Below are 26571 nucleotides of genomic sequence, written 5' to 3'. Positions count from 1 at the left end.
GTAGATATAGACGTTTGTTAACGATGTACTGTTATGGTGCCAAGACGATAATTTCTGTCTCTGTGTCACCACATTGTGAGAGCATGATGGAGAAGATAAGTGAAATGCTCATACCTCAGATGAGTATTTTGACATTAAGATTCGGTTGTGTGGATGACCTTGCCAGCCCATCAAGATTTCCCAGAGGGACTCATGTATGAGTGCTGTGTCTCATAGTTCTTTTCCTTCAGTAGCTTTTCAGATCTTTCCCTTTGGTATAATGTTAGTTTTATTCATGTCCATTTGATGTAAGTTTGGAAATATTTCAATCTCAAATCATGTATTCTTATGACGTCTCAACTCTTTAAAGGCATCTCCTTTTCATCAAACCATAATCTGGCACCCATGGGGTGAGTTTTGGCAGACCTGCATTTGACTTAATCTTCCCACTGCTACTTATAATTTACTTTGGCCATTTTTACGAGTGACTGGTTCCTCATTCTCATTTCACGCCTGAGCTGCTCTTATTTGATATGAGTTTGTCCAACCCAGATTGATATGAGTTTGTCCAACCCAATCAATCAGCTCTGATTGATTAGTTTGGCATTGGATTCCCATTTTCAGCCTAATGCGAGGTGGCAGGATTCATGAGGCACCTACATAGAGTGGGTTGGGGGAAGAGCAGCAGGGGCTGCAGTCAGGGAGGCAGGTGGAGGCCAGGTTATCAAGGGCCCTGGAGGCCATGGGCATGGCCTCATTTTTATTCTGAGTGAGGAATCCGCTGGAAGGACTTGAGCATGGGATTGAATGTGTGAGGAACTCTGTTTGGGTTTGGTTTCATTTTTAATTATAGTGAGGTAGAGTTGATTTACAGTGGGAAATCGGAAGGTAATTGGAGCCTCTAAGAAAAAGGAAGGAAGATGTTACACAGCGTGGAATTTACTGTTACTTGTTTGACCTATACACCTATTTTTTCCTATTTCTTTCTTTCTTTTTTGGGGGGCGGGGTGGTGGGCTGTGCCTAGGGCATGTGGAAGTTCCAGGGCCAGGGATGGAACCCACACCACAGCCCCAAACCACTGCAGTGACAACACTGGACCCTTAACCTGCTGGGCAGCAAGAGGATGTCCTTATTCTATTTCTTTTTCACATCCATTTCTTTATGAGATTTCAGGAGGTGGTAAGCTCTGCCAATTCATTGGCGAGGGTGGAGGAGTGGGTGGCAAGGGTGAATCTGTCCTCTAAGTAACTTAGTGTTGATAAGACAAGAGGGTAACACCTTCTGAATCTTTCACCAAATTCCATGAGCTGAAAGGTGCACATGCGAAGGGAAGAAGGTGAGTTGATGTCTGTGGGGATAGTTTTTGAATTACCTATGTTGGAGTTATCTGTTATTAATATAAATAATAATAGGGTGATTTATAAAGTCAGTGGCAGTGTATCTTATTAGGCAGTTATGGGACAGCATCAACAAGAACTGGCTGGGAGTTCCCGTCATGGCACAGCACAAGCGAATCTGACTAGGAACCATGAGGTTGCAAGTTCGATCCCTGGCCTTGCTTAGTAGATAGATTAAGGATCCCATGTTCCTGCGGCTGTGTTGTAGGCTGGCAGCTGTAGCTGTAATTGGACCCCTAGCCTGGGAACCTCCATATGCCGTGAGTGCAACCCTAAAAAAGCAAAAAAAAAAAAAAAAAGAATTTAAAAAATGATTACTGGCTGATAAACTGAAAAAGCTGTCCAGGTCAGAGGCTTCACTGGAAGTCAAGCCACATTATTGTGCTAATTTAGAAGATGAGGCATAAGATTTAAAAAAGAAATTACAAATCACAAGTCAAGTATGTTTGAGATTGTTAAATGTGAGTGTCTACAGTTAATGTATAACACAAAGTGTTTCAGGAGACTAATTTTCAAAGACAGCTTTCTTTTTTATTTTCATCACCATTATTTCATTACCATTTTATTGCTTTATAATGCGCTTATTTCTTAAACTCTGACTTTTATTCTGCTGTTTTGTATTATATAATTTTTCTTAGGCTATTTCCCCTTGGGAAAGTAGAGAATGATGCATCACTCCTCACAGAACTTGAGAGTCTGTTTTTTTCTATTAAACAGTAAGTTTTGGTGATGTCTCTATCACCATGATGAAGCAAGCCAGATAAAAGTCAGAGGATACTGTTTAAGGAATGTTCCAGAAAACTGTCATTTCTCATCTTCACTTTTGTGAAAGAGTATAGAATATGTGTATATTTCTTTCTTGGATTTCACATTATCTTGTGCGGTGAGGTCATTCTACAAGCCAGTTGAAGTTAGGCATTGCCTTTATTTTCTTTTCAAATTAACTGTATTGTAAATGCATGGAGATATTTAGATTTTGTCTAGTTTGCATAGCCAAAATAAAGAATTAAGAAATTATCTAGATGCTACCATTGGATTAAAAAAATGTATTGAGATATGCTTCATAGGTCACATAATCCACTCCTTTAAGATGTGTAGTTCAGTATCTACTAGTTTATTCAGAGTTGTGCAACTTTCACCACAATCAATTTTGGACCATCACCCCAAAAAGAAACCCTGTATCTCTTCGGGGTCGCTCACAGCCCCCATCTCCCTCAGCCCCAGGCAACCACCAGGCTAATTCCTGTCTCCATAGCTCTGCCTGTTCTGGGGGTTTCATACAAATGGGCTCACATGGAATTTTGTCCCTTGTGGTTAGCTTTTTTCATTTGACATAAAGTTCTCAAGGTTCCTCCATGGTAGAGCCCGTTATCAGCACTTCCATGTCTGTTCCTTGTGGAACAGTACAGTGTTACATGGTCAAAACATTGACCCACTCATCAGCTGATGGGCCTTTGGGTTGTTTCCACATTGGGGCTATAAATAATGCTGCTGTGAACATTCCTTTTCAAGTCACTGTGTTGACTCGTTTTATTCCCTGCTGTTGGATTTTCTCCTGTAAGTTAACTGGCTGATGTCACCTTTTCTTTGCCTTTCCTCATGCTGTCCTTTCTGTCTTTTCCCTTTCTTTTCCTGTCACCTAATCCTCCATTTATTCAGACAGGGCTTCCAGTCTCTCCTTCTTTTCACATGAAGCTTTCTCTGACTGTTCCTCCTGTCATTGACCCTATTCTCATCGTGTAGAACAGTTTATCCTGTCATTTTTACTCTGTTTAATTTTTTTTTCGTAAGAGATAATCTTGTCTTAAGTATAAATTTGTCTAACAGGGAATATGAAACTATATGCATGGCACCAGTCCTTGCATAAACTGAAAATATTTTAGCTTAAGTGTTACTAGGATAAGTTTAAGCACTTTTATCATATGCATAATTTCCTTGTGTAGATATTGGTATGAAAAAGCTTTTATTAAATGGTATTTTAATCAATAAATACAAAATGGAAAGTACTTGAACTCATAGGGAAGAATTGTTCAATTAAATGTTCACTTTTGCCCTCACTATAAAAAAAAATCTAATTTTCTTTAGTATGAACCTAAAAGTGGAATTTACAGATTGATAGCATTTGACTAACTGTAAAGTTCTGAGAATAGCTTTTCTTTTCTTTTTGTTTTTGTGTTTTGCTTTTTTTAGGGCTGTACCCATAGTGTATGGAAGTTCCCAAGCTGCGGGTCGAATCAGAACTGCAGCTGCTGGCCTAAACCACAAGCAGAGCAACTCAGGATCAGAGTCATGTCTTGGACCTGCCTCACAGCTCAAGGTCAATGGTGGATCTCTAACCCATGGAGTGAAGCCAGGGATCAAACCCACGTGCGCATGGATACCAGTCGGATTTGTTTCCATGGCACCACAGTGGGAACTTCCAAGAATAGCTTTTCTGATATCCATTCTCCATAAGCTGAATTTTCTCATCTGAGTCCATGCTAAAATAGGTTGAAATAAACAGTCCCTGGGAATAAACCGATTCAGAACTTTGACCTAATAGCCATGCCACTGGATTGATTCCTCCAACGGTCATGGAAGTCTTGTATCACTCAATCCAGGAGGTGCTCTCTGCATTGTAGTCTGTGATCACTGCCCACTGAGTGGTGCAGAGAGGAAGTAAGTTCCAAATGACTATATAAGTGGAAAAAAGTACTAGTTGTTTGGTGGAATTAATGGAAGATTTTGAAGTATTGGGCATATACTCTGGGCCTCAAGCTCCCCACAGACAGCAACTTTCACTAAAAAGACTGATTTGAGGGTGATTTGTATATGAGACCATGTCCGTTAGCATGCTAGGTGCCTAAATATTAAATTGTTGAGAACATACAGTATAGCAAGAGGAATAATGCTGATGGCAAACCCTTAGCACTTGCTAGGTGCCACCCAGTCTTCTAAGTACATTATGCGTATTCCCCATTGTAATCTTACCAATATCCCGGTGAGGTAGATGCTATTATTATCTCCATTTTACAGATGGAGAAACTGAGAAGGAAAATTTAATTTGCTCAAGGACATGGGGCTAACAATGGATGGGATTGAAACAGAGTCGTACATGCTGGCTCCTGAGAAGATACTGTCTCTCTAAACTAGTCCACTAGACCTCTGGTTGACAGAAAAAGCAGTATTAATCATCATCATCACTAGAAGTGCCACAGTGACTCGCGGTGTGGATATTTAATGTTGTAGTTGAGTGTAGCTTAGAAGACAATAATGTACATGCGGAGTTCCCATTGTGGCACATTGGAAGCGAACCCAACCAGGAACCATGAGGTTGCAGATTCAATCCCTGGCCTCACTCGGTGGGTTAAGGATGCGGCCTTGAGGCCGTGAGCTGCGGTATCGGTCGCAGACCTGGCTTGGATCCTGCACTGCTGTGGCTGTGGCATAGGCAGCAGCTATAGCTCTAATGAGACCCCTAGGCTGGGAACCACCACATGCCACAAGTGTGGCCCTAAACAACAAAAAAATACACACACACACACAGACGTATGTGTGTGTATGTGTACACGTATATGTGCGTGTGTGTGTGTGTATATATATGTTCATGGGTATATATATATTTACATATTCCTATATGTGTGCACACGTGTGTTGTCTCCGTACATATGTCTGCACATATACATGTGTGTGCACATGTATGTGTGTACCCATGTGTGTATGTGTACACGTGTGTATTTATACGTGTGTCTGTGTGCGGGTGCTTACACATGAATGTTTCCTGTAAGGAAATTCTCTCTTTCCCCCATCTGCCAACGTATAAATGTGTATATTTATTTGATGAAATGGAATTTAATGCATTAATAATATTACGTTTAATGCGAGAGGAGAGGTTGATAACTTGCAAAGGACCAGACAGGAAATATTTCAAGTTTGTGGGCTCTAAGGTCTCTGTTATAACAACTCCTGTCTATGCTAGTGGCACAAAAAGTAGCCATAAACAATATGCAGATGAGCACGACAAGAGAGCAGGTATATCTGTACTAGATTATCTGTAGGTAACAACCGTGGTTTCCTTTATTTTAGTTGCAAGAAGCACAAGATCGATATATGGAGGCCGCGAAATGTATTGAGAAGATGCAGCATCAAGTGCAAAAGTAAGATTTAAAGCAGCACAGAGAATAAGTAGGGATTAAGTACGAAGCACCTAGGCAGTACAGTGTAAGAATTATACCAGGAAAGATGACAAATAAGACATCATTGGGGAGCCGGGTAAAAATTTCAGTTTTGGGGTGTTGTGAAATGGCTTTTCCCCATTATTTCTAAATTTCTCTCATTATCCGCAAAACCCTGCTAGAAAAACAACAAAATGGCCAAAACATCTACCTTTCAAAAATTTCAGAATTTCTGTAATGGAACCTGTGGATGTTTGTGTACAATTGGTGTGGTGGTCTTAACAATCTATGTGTGAGGATAATTATTTTGAAATACACATTCTAGGCTTGAAAAGGAAAATGCCGAGTTAAAAGATACAAACAAAATGCAAGCGGGCACAATTGAAGAGCTTCAGAGAAACCCGCCGGGTCCAAGTTCGGTAAGTCGGGTTTTTTCTGTCATAACCGAAAAGGAATTTTAATTGTGTTACCAATATTATATGAGACTATTTTAGAAAATAGGAAGAGTCTCACTGATGAAAAGCAGTTACGGCATCGATAGTGGCACTCTTTGCTACGAATAGCAGAATTCCTCTTTATAGAAGACATTAACTGAATTCATAAAATGAATGATTGTCGTAGGAAGATTTTAACTAGAAAGATTGTGGAAGCGCTCCCATTGTGGCTCAGCGGCTTATGAACCCTACCAGTATCCATGAGGATGGGGCCTCGCTCAGTGGGTTAAGGGTCCAGTGTTGCCAAGGCTCTGGTATAGGTCTCAGCAGCAGCTCTGATTCAACCCCTAGCCTGGGAACTTCCGTATGCCACAGGAGTGGCTTTAAAAAAAAAAAATAATAAAGAGAGAGACAAGAAGGAAAGAAAGAAAGCGAGGAATAGAAAAGTTGAGGACTGAACATCCAGGGTTAGTGTCATTTAGAAACGAAGTAGGCTTAGAGGAGGGCCTCTTCGGGTCACATTGTGTAAGTTCAGTTGAGTTCTCTGGAGGAAGAGTGTCATAAATACCAAGGGAATAGATCAGCACTATGTGATAAATAAGGCTAAGGCTACAGTATATTTCTCAGTACCCACCAATTGGGAGCTTAGAATTTGAGATGAAAACTCTTAATCTTCTTTTTAGCGCCATCTCATGTTCCATTAAGTATATCTTTGAAGCCTTACACTCTCCTTAGACTTCTGGTTACCAGTTCTTTCTCCAGGTGGAAAGCAGCTGTGTTAAGAACACTTCTCTCTCGATCTCTCTCGCGCTCTAGTAATAATTTGCGGCATTCAGGGAGTGGGTAGATGATCATGTTTGAATACCTGAGTGAATTCTTTTATAAGGTCAAAGTCCGTACCACAGTAGGACTTAAAAAAACAACAAAACAGAAACCCCCCCAGTCTTTTATTATTATTTTTTTCCTTTTAGGGCCGTGCCTCCAGCATAGGGACATTACCAGGCTAGGGGTCGAATCGGAGCTGCATCTGCAGGCTTACGCCAGAGCCACCGCAATGCCAGATCTGACCTGCATCTGTGATCTAGAGCACGGCTTGTGGTCACGTGGGCTCCTTAACCCACCGAGCAGGGCCAGGGGTAGAACAACCCGCATCCGCATGGATACCATGCCCGGTTCTGAACCCACTGAGCCACAAGAGGCATTCGCACAGGAGTATTTGTAAGCACATAGTTGTAGAGAAATACAACTCAGCATTATTAGGAACATACTATGAACACCAACCTTTGTCTTGTATGTAATATATTTTGATTTTTTTACAAAGTTTGCTCGTCCATGATACATTTTCATATATCTCATATATATATATATATATATATATATATATATATATATATAATCTTTGAATATATAAAGAAAACCTATAAAGCAGAGGCTTTTGATTCTATCCCTAGTAGTATCCTAGTAGTATCGATACATTACTGATCTAGTGTATCTAAATGCTGAAATATATTGTATAGATTGAGAGAGAGTCCGGACGGACGAGAGACGTAACAGAGAGAGTGGAGTTAAGTGAGAACAGGGAACTTCCTGTTTGAAAATATGGAAGTTATTTCAAATTCACCTTAGGAAAAGTGTTAGCTGTCATCATCACTAGAAGTGCCACAGTGACTCGCCGGTGTGGATATTTAATGTTGTAGTTGAGTGTCGCTTAGAAGACAATAATGTACATGCGGAGTTCCCATTGTGGCACATTGGAAGCGAACCCAACCAGGAACCATGAGGTTGCAGATTCAATCCCTGGCCTCACTCGGTGGGTTAAGGATGCGGCGTTGTTGCCGTGAGCTGCGGTATCGGTCGCAGACCTGGCTTGGATCCTGCACTGCTGTGGCTGTGGCATAGGCAGCAGCTATAGCTCTAATGAGACCCCTAGGCTGGGAACCACCACATGCCACAAGTGTGGCCCTAAACAACAAAAAAATACACACACACACACAGACGTATGTGTGTGTATGTGTACACGTATATGTGCGTGTGTGTGTGTGTATATATATGTTCATGGGTATATATATATTTACATATTCCTATATGTGTGCACACGTGTGTTGTCTCCGTACATATGTCTGCACATGTACATGTGTGTGCACATGTATGTGTGTACCCATGTGTGTATGTGTACACGTGTGTATTTATGTGTGTGTGCGCGTGTGTTTGTGTGTGTGTGTGTTCGTGTGTTTACACATGAATGTTTCCTGTAAGGAAATTCTCTCTTTCCCCCATCTGCCAACGTATAAATGTGTATATTTATTTGATGAAATGGAATTTAATGCATTAATAATATTACGTTTAATGCGAGAGGAGAGGTTGATAACTTGCAAAGGACCAGACAGGAAATATTTCAAGTTTGTGGGCTCTAAGGTCTCCGTTATAACAACTCCTGTCTATGCTAGTGGCACGAAAAGTAGCCATAAACAATATGCAGATGAGCACGACAAGAGAACAGGTATATCTGAACTAGATTATCAGTAGGTAACAACCGTGGTTTCCTTTATTTTAGTTGCAAGAAGCACAAGATCGATATATGGAGGCCGCGAAATGTATTGAGAAGATGCAGCATCAAGTGCAAAAGTAAGATTTAAAGCAGCACAGAGAATAAGTAGGGATTAAGTACGAAGCACCTAGGCAGTACAGTGTAAGAATTATACCAGGAAAGATGACAAATAAGACATCATTGGGGAGCCGGGTAAAAATTTCAGTTTTGGGGTGTTGTGAAATGGCTTTTCCCCATTATTTCTAAATTTCTCTCATTATCCGCAAAACCCTGCTAGAAAAACAACAAAATGGCCAAAACATCTACCTTTCAAAAATTTCAGAATTTCTGCAATGGAACCTGTGGATGTTTGTGTACAATTGGTGTGGTGGTCTTAACAATCTATGTGTGAGGATAATTATTTTGAAATACACATTCTAGGCTTGAAAAGGAAAATGCCGAGTTAAAGGATACAAACAAAATGCAAGCGGGCACAATTGAAGCGCTTCAGAGAAACCCGCCGGGTCCAAGTTCGGTAAGTCGGGTTTTTTCTGTCATAACCGAAAAGGAATTTTAATTGTGTTACCAATATTATATGAGACTATTTTAGAAAATAGGAAGAGTCTCACTGATGAAAAGCAGTTACGGCATCGATAGTGGCACTCTTTGCTACGAATAGCAGAATTCCTCTTTAATAGAAGACATTAACTGAATTCATAAAATGAATGATTGTCGTAGGAAGATTTTAAGTAGAAAGATTGTGGAAGCGCTCCCATTGTGGCTCAGCGGCTTATGAACCCTACCAGTATCCATGAGGATGGGGCCTCGCTCAGTGGGTTAAGGGTCCAGTGTTGCCAAGGCTCTGGTATAGGTCTCAGCAGCAGCTCTGATTCAACCCCTAGCCTGGGAACTTCCGTATGCCACAGGAGTGGCTTTAAAAAAAAAAAATAATAAAGAGAGAGACAAGAAGGAAAGAAAGAAAGCGAGGAATAGAAAAGTTGGGGACTGAACATCCAGGGTTAGTGTCATTTAGAAACGAAGTAGGCTTAGAGGAGGGCCTCTTCGGGTCACATTGTGTAAGTTCAGTTGAGTTCTCTGGAGGAAGAGTGTCATAAATACCAAGGGAATAGATCAGCACTATGTGATAAATAAGGCTAAGGCTACAGTATATTTCTCAGTACCCACCAATTGGGAGCTTAGAATTTGAGATGAAAACTCTTAATCTTCTTTTTAGCGCCATCTCATGTTCCATTAAGTATATCTTTGAAGCCTTACACTCTCCTTAGACTTCTGGTTACCAGTTCTTTCTCCAGGTGGAAAGCAGCTGTGTTAAGAACACTTCTCTCTCGATCTCTCTCGCGCTCTAGTAATAATTTGCGGCATTCAGGGAGTGGGTAGATGATCATGTTTGAATACCTGAGTGAATTCTTTTATAAGGTCAAAGTCCGTACCACAGTAGGACTTAAAAAAACAACAAAACAGAAACCCCCCCAGTCTTTTATTATTATTTTTTTCCTTTTAGGGCCGTGCCTCCAGCATAGGGACATTACCAGGCTAGGGGTCGAATCGGAGCTGCATCTGCAGGCTTACGCCAGAGCCACCGCAATGCCAGATCTGACCTGCATCTGTGATCTAGAGCACGGCTTGTGGTCACGTGGGCTCCTTAACCCACCGAGCAGGGCCAGGGGTAGAACAACCCGCATCCGCATGGATACCATGCCCGGTTCTGAACCCACTGAGCCACAAGAGGCATTCGCACAGGAGTATTTGTAAGCACATAGTTGTAGAGAAATACAACTCAGCATTATTAGGAACATACTATGAACACCAACCTTTGTCTTGTATGTAATATATTTTGATTTTTTTACAAAGTTTGCTCGTCCATGATACATTTTCATATATCTCATATATATATATATATATATATATATATAATCTTTGAATATATAAAGACAACCTATAAAGCAGAGGCTTTTGATTCTATCCCTAGTAGTATCCTAGTAGTATCGATACATTACTGATCTAGTGTATCTAAATGCTGAAATATATTGTATAGATTGAGAGAGAGTCCGGACAGACGAGAGACGTAACAGAGAGAGTGGAGTTAAGTGAGAACAGGGAACTTCCTGTTTGAAAATATGGAAGTTATTTCAAATTCACCTTAGGAAAAGTGTTAGCTGTCATCATCACTAGAAGTGCCACAGTGACTCGCCGGTGTGGATATTTAATGTTGTAGTTGAGTGTCGCTTAGAAGACAATAATGTACATGCGGAGTTCCCATTGTGGCACATTGGAAGCGAACCCAACCAGGAACCATGAGGTTGCAGATTCAATCCCTGGCCTCACTCGGTGGGTTAAGGATGCGGCGTTGTTGCCGTGAGCTGCGGTATCGGTCGCAGACCTGGCTTGGATCCTGCACTGCTGTGGCTGTGGCATAGGCAGCAGCTATAGCTCTAATGAGACCCCTAGGCTGGGAACCACCACATGCCACAAGTGTGGCCCTAAACAACAAAAAAATACACACACACACACACAGACGTATGTGTGTGTATGTGTACACGTATATGTGCGTGTGTGTGTGTGTATATATATGTTCATGGGTATATATATATTTACATATTCCTATATGTGTGCACACGTGTGTTGTCTCCGTACATATGTCTGCACATGTACATGTGTGTGCACATGTATGTGTGTACCCATGTGTGTATGTGTACACGTGTGTATTTATGTGTGTGTGCGCGTGTGTTTGTGTGTGTGTGTGTTCGTGTGTTTACACATGAATGTTTCCTGTAAGGAAATTCTCTCTTTCCCCCATCTGCCAGCGTATAAATGTGTATATTTATTTGATGAAATGGAATTTAATGCATTAATAATATTACGTTTAATACGAGAGGAGAGGTTGATAACTTGCAAAGGACCAGACAGGAAATATTTCAAGTTTGTGGGCTCTAAGGTCTCCGTTATAACAACTCCTGTCTATGCTAGTGGCACGAAAAGTAGCCATAAACAATATGCAGATGAGCACGACAAGAGAACAGGTATATCTGTACTAGATTATCTGTAGGTAACAACCGTGGTTTCCTTTATTTTAGTTGCAAGAAGCACAAGATCGATATATGGAGGCCGCGAAATGTATTGAGAAGATGCAGCATCAAGTGCAAAAGTAAGATTTAAAGCAGCACAGAGAATAAGTAGGGATTAAGTACGAAGCACCTAGGCAGTACAGTGTAAGAATTATACCAGGAAAGATGACAAATAAGACATCATTGGGGAGCCGGGTAAAAATTTCAGTTTTGGGGTGTTGTGAAATGGCTTTTCCCCATTATTTCTAAATTTCTCTCATTATCCGCAAAACCCTGCTAGAAAAACAACAAAATGGCCAAAACATCTACCTTTCAAAAATTTCAGAATTTCTGTAATGGAACCTGTGGATGTTTGTGTACAATTGGTGTGGTGGTCTTAACAATCTATGTGTGAGAATAATTATTTTGAAATACACATTCTAGGCTTGAAAAGGAAAATGCCGAGTTAAAAGATATAAAGAAGCTGCAAGCAAGGGCAATTGAAAAGCTTCTGAAAAACCCGCTGGCTCCAAGATCGGTAAGTCGGGTTTTTTCTGTCATAACCGAAAAGGAATTTTAATTGTGTTACCAATATTATATGAGACTATTTTAGAAAGTAGGAAGAGTCTCATTGATGAAAAGCAGTTACGGCATCGATAGTGGCACTCTTTGCTACGAATAGCAGAATTCCTCTTTATAGAAGACATTAACTGAATTCATAAAATGAATGATTGTCGTAGGAAGATTTTAACTAGAAAGATTGTGGAAGCGCTCGCATTGTGGCTCAGCGGCTTATGAACCCTACCAGTATCCATGAGGATGGGGCCTCGCTCAGTGGGTTAAGGGTCCAGTGTTGCCAAGGCTCTGGTATAGGTCTCAGCAGCAGCTCTGATTCAACCCCTAGCCTGGGAACTTCCGTATGCCACAGGAGTGGCTTTAAAAAAATAAATAAATAAAGAGAGAGACAAGAAGGAAAGAAAGAAAGCGAGGAATAGAAAAGTTGAGGACTGAACATCCAGGGTTAGTGTCATTTAGAAACGAAGTAGGCTTAGAGGAGGGCCTCTTCGGGTCACATTGTGTAAGTTCAGTTGAGTTCTCTGGAGGAAGAGTGTCATAAATACCAAGGGAATAGATCAGCACTATGTGATAAATAAGGCTAAGGCTACAGTATATTTCTCAGTACCCACCAATTGGGAGCTTAGAATTTGAGATGAAAACTCTTAATCTTCTTTTTAGCGCCATCTCATGTTCCATTAAGTATATCTTTGAAGCCTTACACTCTCCTTAGACTTCTGGTTACCAGTTCTTTCTCCAGGTGGAAAGCAGCTGTGTTAAGAACACTTCTCTCTCGATCTCTCTCGCGCTCTAGTGATAATTTGCGGCATTCAGGGAGTGGTAGATGATCATGTTTGAATACCTGAGTGAATTCTTTTATAAGGTCAAAGTCCGTACCACAGTAGGACTTAAAAAAACAACAAAACAGAAACCCCCCCAATCTTTTATTATTATTTTTTTCCTTTTAGGGCCGTGCCTCCAGCATAGGGACATTACCAGGCTAGGGGTCGAATCGGAGCTGCATCTGCAGGCTTACGCCAGAGCCACCGCAATGCCAGATCTGACCTGCATCTGTGATCTAGAGCACGGCTTGTGGTCACGTGGGCTCCTTAACCCACCGAGCAGGGCCAGGGGTAGAACAACCCGCATCCGCATGGATACCATGCCCGGTTCTGAACCCACTGAGCCACAAGAGGCATTCGCACAGGAGTATTTGTAAGCACATAGTTGTAGAGAAATACAACTCAGCATTATTAGGAACATACTCTGAACACCAACCTTTGTCTTGTATGTAATATATTTTGATTTTTTTACAAAGTTTGCTCGTCCATAATACATTTTCATATATCATATATATATATATATATATATAATCTTTGAATATATAAAGACAACCTATAAAGCAGAGGCTTTTGATTCTATCCCTAGTAGTATCCTAGTAGTATCGATACATTACTGATCTAGTGTATCTAAATGCTGAAATATATTGTATAGATTGAGAGAGAGTCCGGACAGACGAGAGACGTAACAGAGAGAGTGGAGTTAAGTGAGAACAGGGAACTTCCTGTTTGAAAATATGGAAGTTATTTCAAATTCACCTTAGGAAAAGTGTTAGCTGTCATCATCACTAGAAGTGCCACAGTGACTCGCCGGTGTGGATATTTAATGTTGTAGTTGAGTGTCGCTTAGAAGACAATAATGTACATGCGGAGTTCCCATTGTGGCACATTGGAAGCGAACCCAACCAGGAACCATGAGGTTGCAGATTCAATCCCTGGCCTCACTCGGTGGGTTAAGGATGCGGCGTTGTTGCCGTGAGCTGCGGTATCGGTCGCAGACCTGGCTTGGATCCTGCACTGCTGTGGCTGTGGCATAGGCAGCAGCTATAGCTCTAATGAGACCCCTAGGCTGGGAACCACCACATGCCACAAGTGTGGCCCTAAACAACAAAAAAATACACACACACACACACAGACGTATGTGTGTGTATGTGTACACGTATATGTGCGTGTGTGTGTGTGTATATATATGTTCATGGGTATATATATATTTACATATTCCTATATGTGTGCACACGTGTGTTGTCTCCGTACATGTGTCTGCACATATACATGTGTGTGCACATGTGTGTGTACCCATGTGTGTATGTGTACACGTGTGTATTTATGTGTGTGTGTGCGTGTGTGTGCTTACACATGAATGTTTCCTGTAAGGAAATTCTCTCTTTCCCCCATCTGCCAACGTATAAATGTGTATATTTATTTGATGAAATGGAATTTAATGCATTAATAATATTACGTTTAATGCGAGAGGAGAGGTTGATAACTTGCAAAGGACCAGATAGGAAATATTTCAAGTTTGTGGGCTCTAAGGTCTCTGTTATAACAACTCCTGTCTATGCTAGTGGCACGAAAAGTAACCATAAACAATATGCAGATGAGCACGACAAGAGAACAGGTATATCTGTACTAGATTATCTGTAGGTAACAACCGTGGTTTCCTTTATTTTAGTTGCAAGAAGCACAAGATCGATATATGGAGGCCTTGAAATGTATTGAGAAGATGCAGCATCAAGTGCAAAAGTAAGATTTAAAGCAGCACAGAGAATAAGTAGGGATTAAGTACGAAGCACCTAGGCAGTACAGTGTAAGAATTATACCAGGAAAGATGACAAATAAGACATCATTGGGGAGCCGGGTAAAAATTTCAGTTTTGGGGTGTTGTGAAATGGTTTTTCCCCATTATTTCTAAATTTCTCTCATTATCCGCAAAACCCTGCTAGAAAAACAACAAAATGGCCAAAACATCTACCTTTCAAAAATTTCAGAATTTCTGCAATGGAACCTGTGGATGTTTGTGTACAATTGGTGTGGTGGTCTTAACAATCTATGTGTGAGAATAATTATTTTGAAATACACATTCTAGGCTTGAAAAGGAAAATGCCGAGTTAAAAGATACAAACAAAATGCAAGCGGGCACAATTGAAGAGCTTCAGAGAAACCCGCCGGGTCCAAGTTCGGTAAGTCGGGTTTTTTCTGTCATAACCGAAAAGGAATTTTAATTGTGTTACCAATATTATATGAGACTACTTTAGAAAATAGGAAGAGTCTCACTGATGAAAAGCAGTTACGGCATCGATAGTGGCACTCTTTGCTACGAATAGCAGAATTCCTCTTTATAGAAGACATTAACTGAATTCATAAAATGAATGATTGTCGTAGGAAGATTTTAACTAGAAAGATTGTGGAAGCGCTCGCATTGTGGCTCAGCGGCTTATGAACCCTACCAGTATCCATGAGGATGGGGCCTCGCTCAGTGGGTTAAGGGTCCAGTGTTGCCAAGGCTCTGGTATAGGTCTCAGCAGCAGCTCTGATTCAACCCCTAGCCTGGGAACTTCCGTATGCCACAGGAGTGGCTTTAAAAAAATAAATAAATAAAGAGAGAGACAAGAAGGAAAGAAAGAAAGCGAGGAATAGAAAAGTTGAGGACTGAACATCCAGGGTTAGTGTCATTTAGAAACGAAGTAGGCGTAGAGGAGGGCCTCTTCGGGTCACATTGTGTAAGTTCAGTTGAGTTCTCTGGAGGAAGAGTGTCATAAATACCAAGGGAATAGATCAGCACTATGTGATAAATAAGGCTAAGGCTACAGTATATTTCTCAGTACCCACCAATTGGGAGCTTAGAATTTGAGATGAAAACTCTTAATCTTCTTTTTAGCGCCATCTCATGTTCCATTAAGTATATCTTTGAAGCCTTACACTCTCCTTAGACTTCTGGTTACCAGTTCTTTCTCCAGGTGGAAAGCAGCTGTGTTAAGAACACTTCTCTCTCGATCTCTCTCGCGCTCTAGTGATAATTTGCGGCATTCAGGGAGTGGTAGATGATCATGTTTGAATACCTGAGTGAATTCTTTTATAAGGTCAAAGTCCGTACCACAGTAGGACTTAAAAAAACAACAAAACAGAAACCCCCCCAGTCTTTTATTATTATTTTTTTCCTTTTAGGGCCGTGCCTCCAGCATAGGGACATTACCAGGCTAGGGGTCGAATCGGAGCTGCATCTGCAGGCTTACGCCAGAGCCACCGCAATGCCAGATCTGACCTGCATCTGTGATCTAGAGCACGGCTTGTGGTCACGTGGGCTCCTTAACCCACCGAGCAGGGCCAGGGGTAGAACAACCCGCATCCGCATGGATACCATGCCCGGTTCTGAACCCACTGAGCCACAAGAGGCATTTGCACAGGAGCATTTGTAAGCACATAGTTGTAGAGAAATACAACTCAGCATTATTAGGAACATACTCTGAAAACCAACCTTTGTCTTGTATGTAATATACTTTGATTTTTTTACAAAGTTTGCTCGTCCATAATACATTTTCACATATCTCATATATATATATATATATATATATATAGTCTTTGAATATATAAAGACAACCTATAAAGCAGAGGCTTTTGATTCTATCCCTAGTAGTATCCTAGTAGTATCGATACATTACTGATCTAGTGCATCTAAATGCTGAAATATATTGTATAGATTGAGAGAGAGTCCGGACGGACGAGAGACGTAACAGAGAGAGTGGAGTTAAGTGAGAACAGGGAACTTCCTGTTTGAAAATATGGAAGTTATTTCAAATTCACCTTAGGAAAAGTGTTAGCTGTCATCATCACTAGAAGTGCCACAGTGACTCGCCGGTGTGGATATTTAATGTTGTAGTTGAGTGTCGCTTAGAAGACAATAATGTACATGCGGAGTTCCCATTGTGGCACATTGGAAGCGAACCCAACCAGGAACCATGAGGTTGCAGATTCAATCCCTGGCCTCACTCGGTGGGTTAAGGATGCGGCGTTGTTGCCGTGAGCTGCGGTATCGGTCGCAGACCTGGCTTGGATCCTGCACTGCTGTGGCTGTGGCATAGGCAGCAGCTATAGCTCTAATGAGACCTCTAGGCTGGGAACTACCACATGCCACAAGTGTGGCCCTAAACAACAAAAAAATACACACACACACACACAGACGTATGTGTGTGTATGTGTACACGTATATGTGCGTGTGTGTGTGTGTGTATATATATGTTCATGGGTATATATATATTTACATATTCCTATATGTGTGCACATGTGTGTTGTCTCCGTACATATGTCTGCACATATACATGTGTGTGCACATGTATGTGTGTACCCATGCGTGTATGTGTACACGTGTGTATTTATGTGTGTGTGTGCGTGTGTTTGTGTGTGGGGGGGGGTGGGTGTGTGCTTACACATGAATGTTTCCTGTAAGGAAATTCTCTCTTTCCCCCATCTGCCAACGTATAAATGTGTATATTTATTTGATGAAATGGAATTTAATGCATTAATAATATTACGTTTAATGCGAGAGGATAGGTTGATAACTTACAAAGGACCAGATAGGAAATATTTCAAGTTTGTGGGCTCTAAGGTCTCTGTTATAACAACTCCTGTCTATGCTAGTGGCACGAAAAGTAGCCATAAACAATATGCAGATGAGCACGACAAGAGAGCAGGTATATCTGTACTAGATTATCTGTAGGTAACAACCGTGGTTTCCTTTATTTTAGTTGCAAGAAGCACAAGATCGATATATGGAGGCCGCGAAATGTATTGAGAAGATGCAGCATCAAGTGCAAAAGTAAGATTTAAAGCAGCACAGAGAATAAGTAGGGATTAAGTACGAAGCACCTAGGCAGTACAGTGTAAGAATTATACCAGGAAAGATGACAAATAAGACATCATTGGGGAGCCGGGTAAAAATTTCAGTTTTGGGGTGTTGTGAAATGGCTTTTCCCCATTATTTCTAAATTTCTCTCATTATCCACAAAACCCTGCTAGAAAAACAACAAAATGGCCAAAACATCTACCTTTCAAAAATTTCAGAATTTCTGCAATGGAACCTGTGGATGTTTGTGTACAATTGGTGTGGTGGTCTTAACAATCTATGTGTGAGGATAATTATTTTGAAATACACATTCTAGGCTTGAAAAGGAAAATGCCGAGTTAAAAGATACAAACAAAATGCAAGCGGGCACAATTGAAGAGCTTCAGAGAAACCCGCCGGGTCCAAGTTCGGTAAGTCGGGTTTTTTCTGTCATAACCGAAAAGGAATTTTAATTGTGTTACCAATATTATATGAGACTACTTTAGAAAATAGGAAGAGTCTCACTGATGAAAAGCAGTTACGGCATCGATAGTGGCACTCTTTGCTACGAATAGCAGAATTCCTCTTTATAGAAGACATTAACTGAATTCATAAAATGAATGATTGTCGTAGGAAGATTTTAAGTAGAAAGATTGTGGAAGCGCTCCCATTGTGGCTCAGCGGCTTATGAACCCTACCAGTATCCATGAGGATGGGGCCTCGCTCAGTGGGTTAAGGGTCCAGTGTTGCCAAGGCTCTGGTATAGGTCTCAGCAGCAGCTCTGATTCAACCCCTAGCCTGGGAACTTCCGTATGCCACAGGAGTGGCTTTAAAAAAAAAAAAATAATAAAGAGAGAGACAAGAAGGAAAGAAAGAAAGCGAGGAATAGAAAAGTTGAGGACTGAACATCCAGGGTTAGTGTCATTTAGAAACGAAGTAGGCTTAGAGGAGGGCCTCTTCGGGTCACATTGTGTAAGTTCAGTTGAGTTCTCTGGAGGAAGAGTGTCATAAATACCAAGGGAATAGATCAGCACTATGTGATAAATAAGGCTAAGGCTACAGTATATTTCTCAGTACCCACCAATTGGGAGCTTAGAATTTGAGATGAAAACTCTTAATCTTCTTTTTAGCGCCATCTCATGTTCCATTAAGTATATCTTTGAAGCCTTACATTCTCCTTAGACTTCTGGTTACCAGTTCTTTCTCCAGGTGGAAAGCAGCTGTGTTAAGAACACTTCTCTCTCGATCTCTCTCGCGCTCTAGTGATAATTTGCGGCATTCAGGGAGTGGTAGATGATCATGTTTGAATACCTGAGTGAATTCTTTCATAAGGTCAAAGTCCGTACCACAGTAGGACTTAAAAAAACAACAAATCAGAAACCCCCCCAATCTTTTATTGTTATTTTTTTCCTTTTAGGGCCGTGCCTCCAGCATAGGGACATTACCAGGCTAGGGGTCGAATCGGAGCTGCATCTGCAGGCTTACGCCAGAGCCACCGCAATGCCAGATCTGACCTGCATCTGTGATCTAGAGCACGGCTTGTGGTCACGTGGGCTCCTTAACCCACCGAGCAGGGCCAGGGGTAGAACAACCCGCATCCGCATGGATACCATGCCCGGTTCTGAACCCACTGAGCCACAAGAGGCATTCGCACAGGAGTATTTGTAAGCACATAGTTGTAGAGAAATACAACTCAGCATTATTAGGAACATACTCTGAACACCAACCTTTGTCTTGTATGTAATATATTTTGATTTTTTTACAAAGTTTGCTCGTCCATGATACATTTTCATATATCTCATATATATATATATATATATATATATATATATATATATAATCTTTGAATATATAAAGAAAACCTATAAAGCAGAGGCTTTTGATTCTATCCCTAGTAGTATCCTAGTAGTATCGATACATTACTGATCTAGTGTATCTAAATGCTGAAATATATTGTATAGATTGAGAGAGAGTCCGGACGGACGAGAGACGTAACAGAGAGAGTGGAGTTAAGTGAGAACAGGGAACTTCCTGTTTGAAAATATGGAAGTTATTTCAAATTCACCTTAGGAAAAGTGTTAGCTGTCATCATCACTAGAAGTGCCACAGTGACTCGCCGGTGTGGATATTTAATGTTGTAGTTGAGTGTCGCTTAGAAGACAATAATGTACATGCGGAGTTCCCATTGTGGCACATTGGAAGCGAACCCAACCAGGAACCATGAGGTTGCAGATTCAATCCCTGGCCTCACTCGGTGGGTTAAGGATGCGGCGTTGTTGCCGTGAGCTGCGGTATCGGTCGCAGACCTGGCTTGGATCCTGCACTGCTGTGGCTGTGGCATAGGCAGCAGCTATAGCTCTAATGAGACCCCTAGGCTGGGAACCACCACATGCCACAAGTGTGGCCCTAAACAACAAAAAAATACACACACACACACAGACGTATGTGTGTGTATGTGTACACGTATATGTGCGTGTGTGTGTGTGTATATATATGTTCATGGGTATATATATATTTACATATTCCTATATGTGTGCACACGTGTGTTGTCTCCGTACATATGTCTGCACATATACATGTGTGTGCACATGTATGTGTGTACCCATGTGTGTATGTGTACACGTGTGTATTTATGTGTGTGTGTGCGTGTGTTTGTGTGTGTGGGGGGGTGGGTGTGTGCTTACACATGAATGTTTCCTGTAAGGAAATTCTCTCTTTCCCCCATCTGCCAACGTATAAATGTGTATATTTATTTGATGAAATGGAATTTAATGCATTAATAATATTACGTTTAATGCGAGAGGAGAGGTTGATAACTTGCAAAGGACCAGATAGGAAATATTTCAAGTTTGTGGGCTCTAAGGTCTCTGTTATAACAACTCCTGTCTATGCTAGTGGCACGAAAAGTAGCCATAAACAATATGCAGATGAGCACGACAAGAGAGCAGGTATATCTGTACTAGATTATCTGTAGGTAACAACCGTGGTTTCCTTTATTTTAGTTGCAAGAAGCACAAGATCGATATATGGAGGCCACGAAATGTATTGAGAAGATGCAGCATCAAGTGCAAAAGTAAGATTTAAAGCAGCACAGAGAATAAGTAGGGATTAAGTACGAAGCACCTAGGCAGTACAGTGTAAGAATTATACCAGGAAAGATGACAAATAAGACATCATTGGGGAGCCGGGTAAAAATTTCAGTTTTGGGGTGTTGTGAAATGGCTTTTCCCCATTATTTCTAAATTTCTCTCATTATCCGCAAAACCCTGCTAGAAAAACAACAAAATGGCCAAAACATCTACCTTTCAAAAATTTCAGAATTTCTGCAATGGAACCTGTGGATGTTTGTGTACAATTGGTGTGGTGGTCTTAACAATCTATGTGTGAGGATAATTATTTTGAAATACACATTCTAGGCTTGAAAAGGAAAATGCCGAGTTAAAAGATACAAACAAAATGCAAGCGGGCACAATTGAAGAGCTTCAGAGAAACCCGCCGGGTCCAAGTTCGGTAAGTCGGGTTTGTTCTGTCATAACCGAAAAGGAATTTTAATTGTGTTACCAATATTATATGAGACTATTTTAGAAAATAGGAAGAGTCTCACTGATGAAAAGCAGTTACGGCATCGATAGTGGCACTCTTTGCTACGAATAGCAGAATTCCTCTTTATAGAAGACATTAACTGAATTCATAAAATGAATGATTGTCGTAGGAAGATTTTAAGTAGAAAGATTGTGGAAGCGCTCCCATTGTGGCTCAGCGGCTTATGAACCCTACCAGTATCCATGAGGATGGGGCCTCGCTCAGTGGGTTAAGGGTCCAGTGTTGCCAAGGCTCTGGTATAGGTCTCAGCAGCAGCTCTGATTCAACCCCTAGCCTGGGAACTTCCGTATGCCACAGGAGTGGCTTTAAAAAAAAAATAATAATAAAGAGAGAGACAAGAAGGAAAGAAAGAAAGCGAGGAATAGAAAAGTTGAGGACTGAACATCCAGGGTTAGTGTCATTTAGAAACGAAGTAGGCGTAGAGGAGGGCCTCTTCGGGTCACATTGTGTAAGTTCAGTTGAGTTCTCTGGAGGAAGAGTGTCATAAATACCAAGGGAATAGATCAGCACTATGTGATAAATAAGGCTAAGGCTACAGTATATTTCTCAGTACTCACCAATTGGGAGCTTAGAATTTGAGATGAAAACTCTTAATCTTCTTTTTAGCGCCATCTCATGTTCCATTAAGTATATCTTTGAAGCCTTACATTCTCCTTAGACTTCTGGTTACCAGTTCCTTCTCCAGGTGAAAAGCAGCTGTGTTAAGAACACTTCTCTCTCGATCTCTCTCGCGAGATCGAGAGAGAGGTCAAAGTCATAAGGTCAAAGTCCGTACCACAGTAGGACTTAAAAAAACAACAAAACAGAAACCCCCCCAATCTTTTATTGTTATTTTTTTCCTTTTAGGGCCGTGCCTACAGCATAGGGACATTACCAGGCTAGGGGTCGAATCGGAGCTGCATCTGCAGGCTTACGCCAGAGCCACCGCAATGCCAGATCTGACCTGCATCTGTGATCTAGAGCACGGCTTGTGGTCACGTGGGCTCCTTAACCCACCGAGCAGGGCCAGGGGTAGAACAACCCGCATCCGCATGGATACCATGCCCGGTTCTGAACCCACTGAGCCACAAGAGGCATTCGCACAGGAGTATTTGTAAGCACATAGTTGTAGAGAAATACAACTCAGCATTATTAGGAACATACTCTGAACACCAACCTTTGTCTTGTATGTAATATATTTTGATTTTTTTACAAAGTTTGCTCGTCCATAATACATTTTCACATATCTCATATATATATATATATATAAATATATAATCTTTGAATATATAAAGAAACCCTATAAAGCAGAGGCTTTTGATTCTATCCCTAGTAGTATCCTAGTAGTATTGATACATTACTGATCTAGTGTATCTAAATGCTGAAATATATTGTATAGATTGAGAGAGAGTCCGGACGGACGAGAGAGGTAACAGAGAGAGTGGAGTTAAGTGAGAACAGGGAACTTCCTGTTTGAAAATATGGAAGTTATTTCAAATTCACCTTAGGAAAAGTGTTAGCTGTCATCATCACTAGAAGTGCCACAGTGACTCGCCGGTGTGGATATTTAATGTTGTAGTTGAGTGTCGCTTAGAAGACAATAATGTACATGCGGAGTTCCCATTGTGGCACATTGGAAGCGAACCCAACCAGGAACCATGAGGTTGCAGATTCAATCCCTGGCCTCACTCGGTGGGTTAAGGATGCGGCGTTGTTGCCGTGAGCTGCGGTATCGGTCGCAGACCTGGCTTGGATCCTGCACTGCTGTGGCTGTGGCATAGGCAGCAGCTATAGCTCTAATGAGACCCCTAGGCTGGGAACCACCACATGCCACAAGTGTGGCCCTAAACAACAAAAAAATACAAACACACACACAGACGTATGTGTGTGTATGTGTACACGTATATGTGCGTGTGTGTGTGTGTATATATATGTTCATGGGTATATATATATTTACATATTCCTATATGTGTGAACACGTGTGTTGTCTCCGTACATATGTCTGCACATATACATGTGTGTGCACATGTATGTGTGTACCCATGTGTGTATGTGTACACGTGTGTATTTATGTGTGTGTGTGCGTGTGTTTGTGTGTGTGTGTGTGTGTGTGTGCTTACACATGAATGTTTCCTGTAAGGAAATTCTCTCTTTCCCCCATCTGCCAACATATAAATGTGTATATTTATTTGATGAAATGGAATTTAATGCATTAATAATATTACGTTTAATGCGAGAGGAGAGGTTGATAACTTGCAAAGGACCAGATAGGAAATATTTCAAGTTTGTGGGCTCTAAGGTCTCTGTTATAACAACTCCTGTCTATGCTAGTGGCACAAAAAGTAGCCATAAACAATATGCAGATGAGCACGACAAGAGAGCAGGTATATCTGTACTAGATTATCTGTAGGTAACAACCGTGGTTTCCTTTATTTTAGTTGCAAGAAGCACAAGATCGATATATGGAGGCCGCGAAATGTATTGAGAAGATGCAGCATCAAGTGCAAAAGTAAGATTTAAAGCAGCACAGAGAATAAGTAGGGATTAAGTACGAAGCACCTAGGCAGTACAGTGTAAGAATTATACCAGGAAAGATGACAAATAAGACATCATTGGGGAGCCGGGTAAAAATTTCAGTTTTGGGGTGTTGTGAAATGGCTTTTCCCCATTATTTCTAAATTTCTCTCATTATCCGCAAAACCCTGCTAGAAAAACAACAAAATGGCCAAAACATCTACCTTTCAAAAATTTCAGAATTTCTGTAATGGAACCTGTGGATGTTTGTGTGCAATTGGTGTGGTGGTCTTAACAATCTATGTGTGAGGATAATTATTTTGAAATACACATTCTAGGCTTGAAAAGGAAAATGCCGAGTTAAAAGATACAAACAAAATGCAAGCGGGCACAATTGAAGAGCTTCAGAGAAACCCGCCGGGTCCAAGTTCGGTAAGTCGGGTTTGTTCTGTCATAACCGAAAAGGAATTTTAATTGTGTTACCAATATTATATGAGACTATTTTAGAAAATAGGAAGAGTCTCACTGATGAAAAGCAGTTACGGCATCGATAGTGGCACTCTTTGCTACGAATAGCAGAATTCCTCTTTATAGAAGACATTAACTGAATTCATAAAATGAATGATTGTCGTAGGAAGATTTTAAGTAGAAAGATTGTGGAAGCGCTCCCATTGTGGCTCAGCGGCTTATGAACCCTACTAGTATCCATGAGGATGGGGCCTCGCTCAGTGGGTTAAGGGTCCAGTGTTGCCAAGGCTCTGGTATAGGTCTCAGCAGCAGCTCTGATTCAACCCCTAGCCTGGGAACTTCCGTATGCCACAGGAGTGGCTTTAAAAAAAAAAAATAATAAAGAGAGAGACAAGAAGGAAAGAAAGAAAGCGAGGAATAGAAAAGTTGAGGACTGAACATCCAGGGTTAGTGTCATTTAGAAACGAAGTAGGCGTAGAGGAGGGCCTCTTCGGGTCACATTGTGTAAGTTCAGTTGAGTTCTCTGGAGGAAGAGTGTCATAAATACCAAGGGAATAGATCAGCACTATGTGATAAATAAGGCTAAGGCTACAGTATATTTCTCAGTACTCACCAATTGGGAGCTTAGAATTTGAGATGAAAACTCTTAATCTTCTTTTTAGCGCCATCTCATGTTCCATTAAGTATATCTTTGAAGCCTTACATTCTCCTTAGACTTCTGGTTACCAGTTCCTTCTCCAGGTGAAAAGCAGCTGTGTTAAGAACACTTCTCTCTCGATCTCTCTCGCGAGATCGAGAGAGAGGTCAAAGTCATAAGGTCAAAGTCCGTACCACAGTAGGACTTAAAAAAACAACAAAACAGAAACCCCCCCAATCTTTTATTGTTATTTTTTTCCTTTTAGGGCCGTGCCTACAGCATAGGGACATTACCAGGCTAGGGGTCGAATCGGAGCTGCATCTGCAGGCTTACGCCAGAGCCACCGCAATGCCAGATCTGACCTGCATCTGTGATCTAGAGCACGGCTTGTGGTCACGTGGGCTCCTTAACCCACCGAGCAGGGCCAGGGGTAGAACAACCCGCATCCGCATGGATACCATGCCCGGTTCTGAACCCACTGAGCCACAAGAGGCATTCGCACAGGAGTATTTGTAAGCACATAGTTGTAGAGAAATACAACTCAGCATTATTAGGAACATACTCTGAACACCAACCTTTGTCTTGTATGTAATATATTTTGATTTTTTTACAAAGTTTGCTCGTCCATAATACATTTTCACATATCTCATATATATATATATATATAAATATATAATCTTTGAATATATAAAGAAACCCTATAAAGCAGAGGCTTTTGATTCTATCCCTAGTAGTATCCTAGTAGTATTGATACATTACTGATCTAGTGTATCTAAATGCTGAAATATATTGTATAGATTGAGAGAGAGTCCGGACGGACGAGAGAGGTAACAGAGAGAGTGGAGTTAAGTGAGAACAGGGAACTTCCTGTTTGAAAATATGGAAGTTATTTCAAATTCACCTTAGGAAAAGTGTTAGCTGTCATCATCACTAGAAGTGCCACAGTGACTCGCCGGTGTGGATATTTAATGTTGTAGTTGAGTGTCGCTTAGAAGACAATAATGTACATGCGGAGTTCCCATTGTGGCACATTGGAAGCGAACCCAACCAGGAACCATGAGGTTGCAGATTCAATCCCTGGCCTCACTCGGTGGGTTAAGGATGCGGCGTTGTTGCCGTGAGCTGCGGTATCGGTCGCAGACCTGGCTTGGATCCTGCACTGCTGTGGCTGTGGCATAGGCAGCAGCTATAGCTCTAATGAGACCCCTAGGCTGGGAACCACCACATGCCACAAGTGTGGCCCTAAACAACAAAAAAATACACACACACACACAGACGTATGTGTGTGTATGTGTACACGTATATGTGCGTGTGTGTGTGTGTATATATATGTTCATGGGTATATATATATTTACATATTCCTATATGTGTGAACACGTGTGTTGTCTCCGTACATATGTCTGCACATATACATGTGTGTGCACATGTATGTGTGTACCCATGTGTGTATGTGTACACGTGTGTATTTATGTGTGTGTGTGCGTGTGTTTGTGTGTGTGGGGGGGTGGGTGTGTGCTTACACATGAATGTTTCCTGTAAGGAAATTCTCTCTTTCCCCCATCTGCCAACGTATAAATGTGTATATTTATTTGATGAAATG

The 26571-nt window shown here is 41.2% G+C and overlaps 1 protein-coding gene across 1 annotated transcript in view; it reads left to right on the top strand.

The window, feature by feature from the left end:
• Nucleotides 1–26571, top strand: part of LOC100628139 (uncharacterized) — a 217790-nt gene that overhangs the window by 28304 nt on the left and 162915 nt on the right. Inside the window, exons 15-28 of the mRNA XM_085003024.1 lie at nt 5443–5513; nt 5857–5950; nt 8520–8590; nt 8934–9027; nt 11588–11658; nt 12002–12095; nt 14624–14694; nt 15038–15131; nt 17694–17764; nt 18108–18201; nt 20773–20843; nt 21187–21280; nt 23791–23861; nt 24205–24298. Coding sequence (XP_084859150.1) covers nt 5443–5513; nt 5857–5950; nt 8520–8590; nt 8934–9027; nt 11588–11658; nt 12002–12095; nt 14624–14694; nt 15038–15131; nt 17694–17764; nt 18108–18201; nt 20773–20843; nt 21187–21280; nt 23791–23861; nt 24205–24298 — 1155 coding nt within the window. The remainder of the gene's footprint in view (nt 1–5442; nt 5514–5856; nt 5951–8519; nt 8591–8933; nt 9028–11587; nt 11659–12001; nt 12096–14623; nt 14695–15037; nt 15132–17693; nt 17765–18107; nt 18202–20772; nt 20844–21186; nt 21281–23790; nt 23862–24204; nt 24299–26571) is intronic.

This window comes from Sus scrofa, chromosome 17 (genome assembly GCF_054392235.1).
Source record: "Sus scrofa isolate SSC_HxYL_T2T_F1_AM1 chromosome 17, Sscrofa_HxYL_maternal_Yorkshire_Landrace_v2.0, whole genome shotgun sequence".
Lineage (NCBI taxonomy): Eukaryota > Metazoa > Chordata > Mammalia > Artiodactyla > Suidae > Sus > Sus scrofa.
The sequence above is the reverse complement of the archived record's forward strand: the minus strand, read 5'-3'. Positions and strand labels throughout refer to the sequence as shown.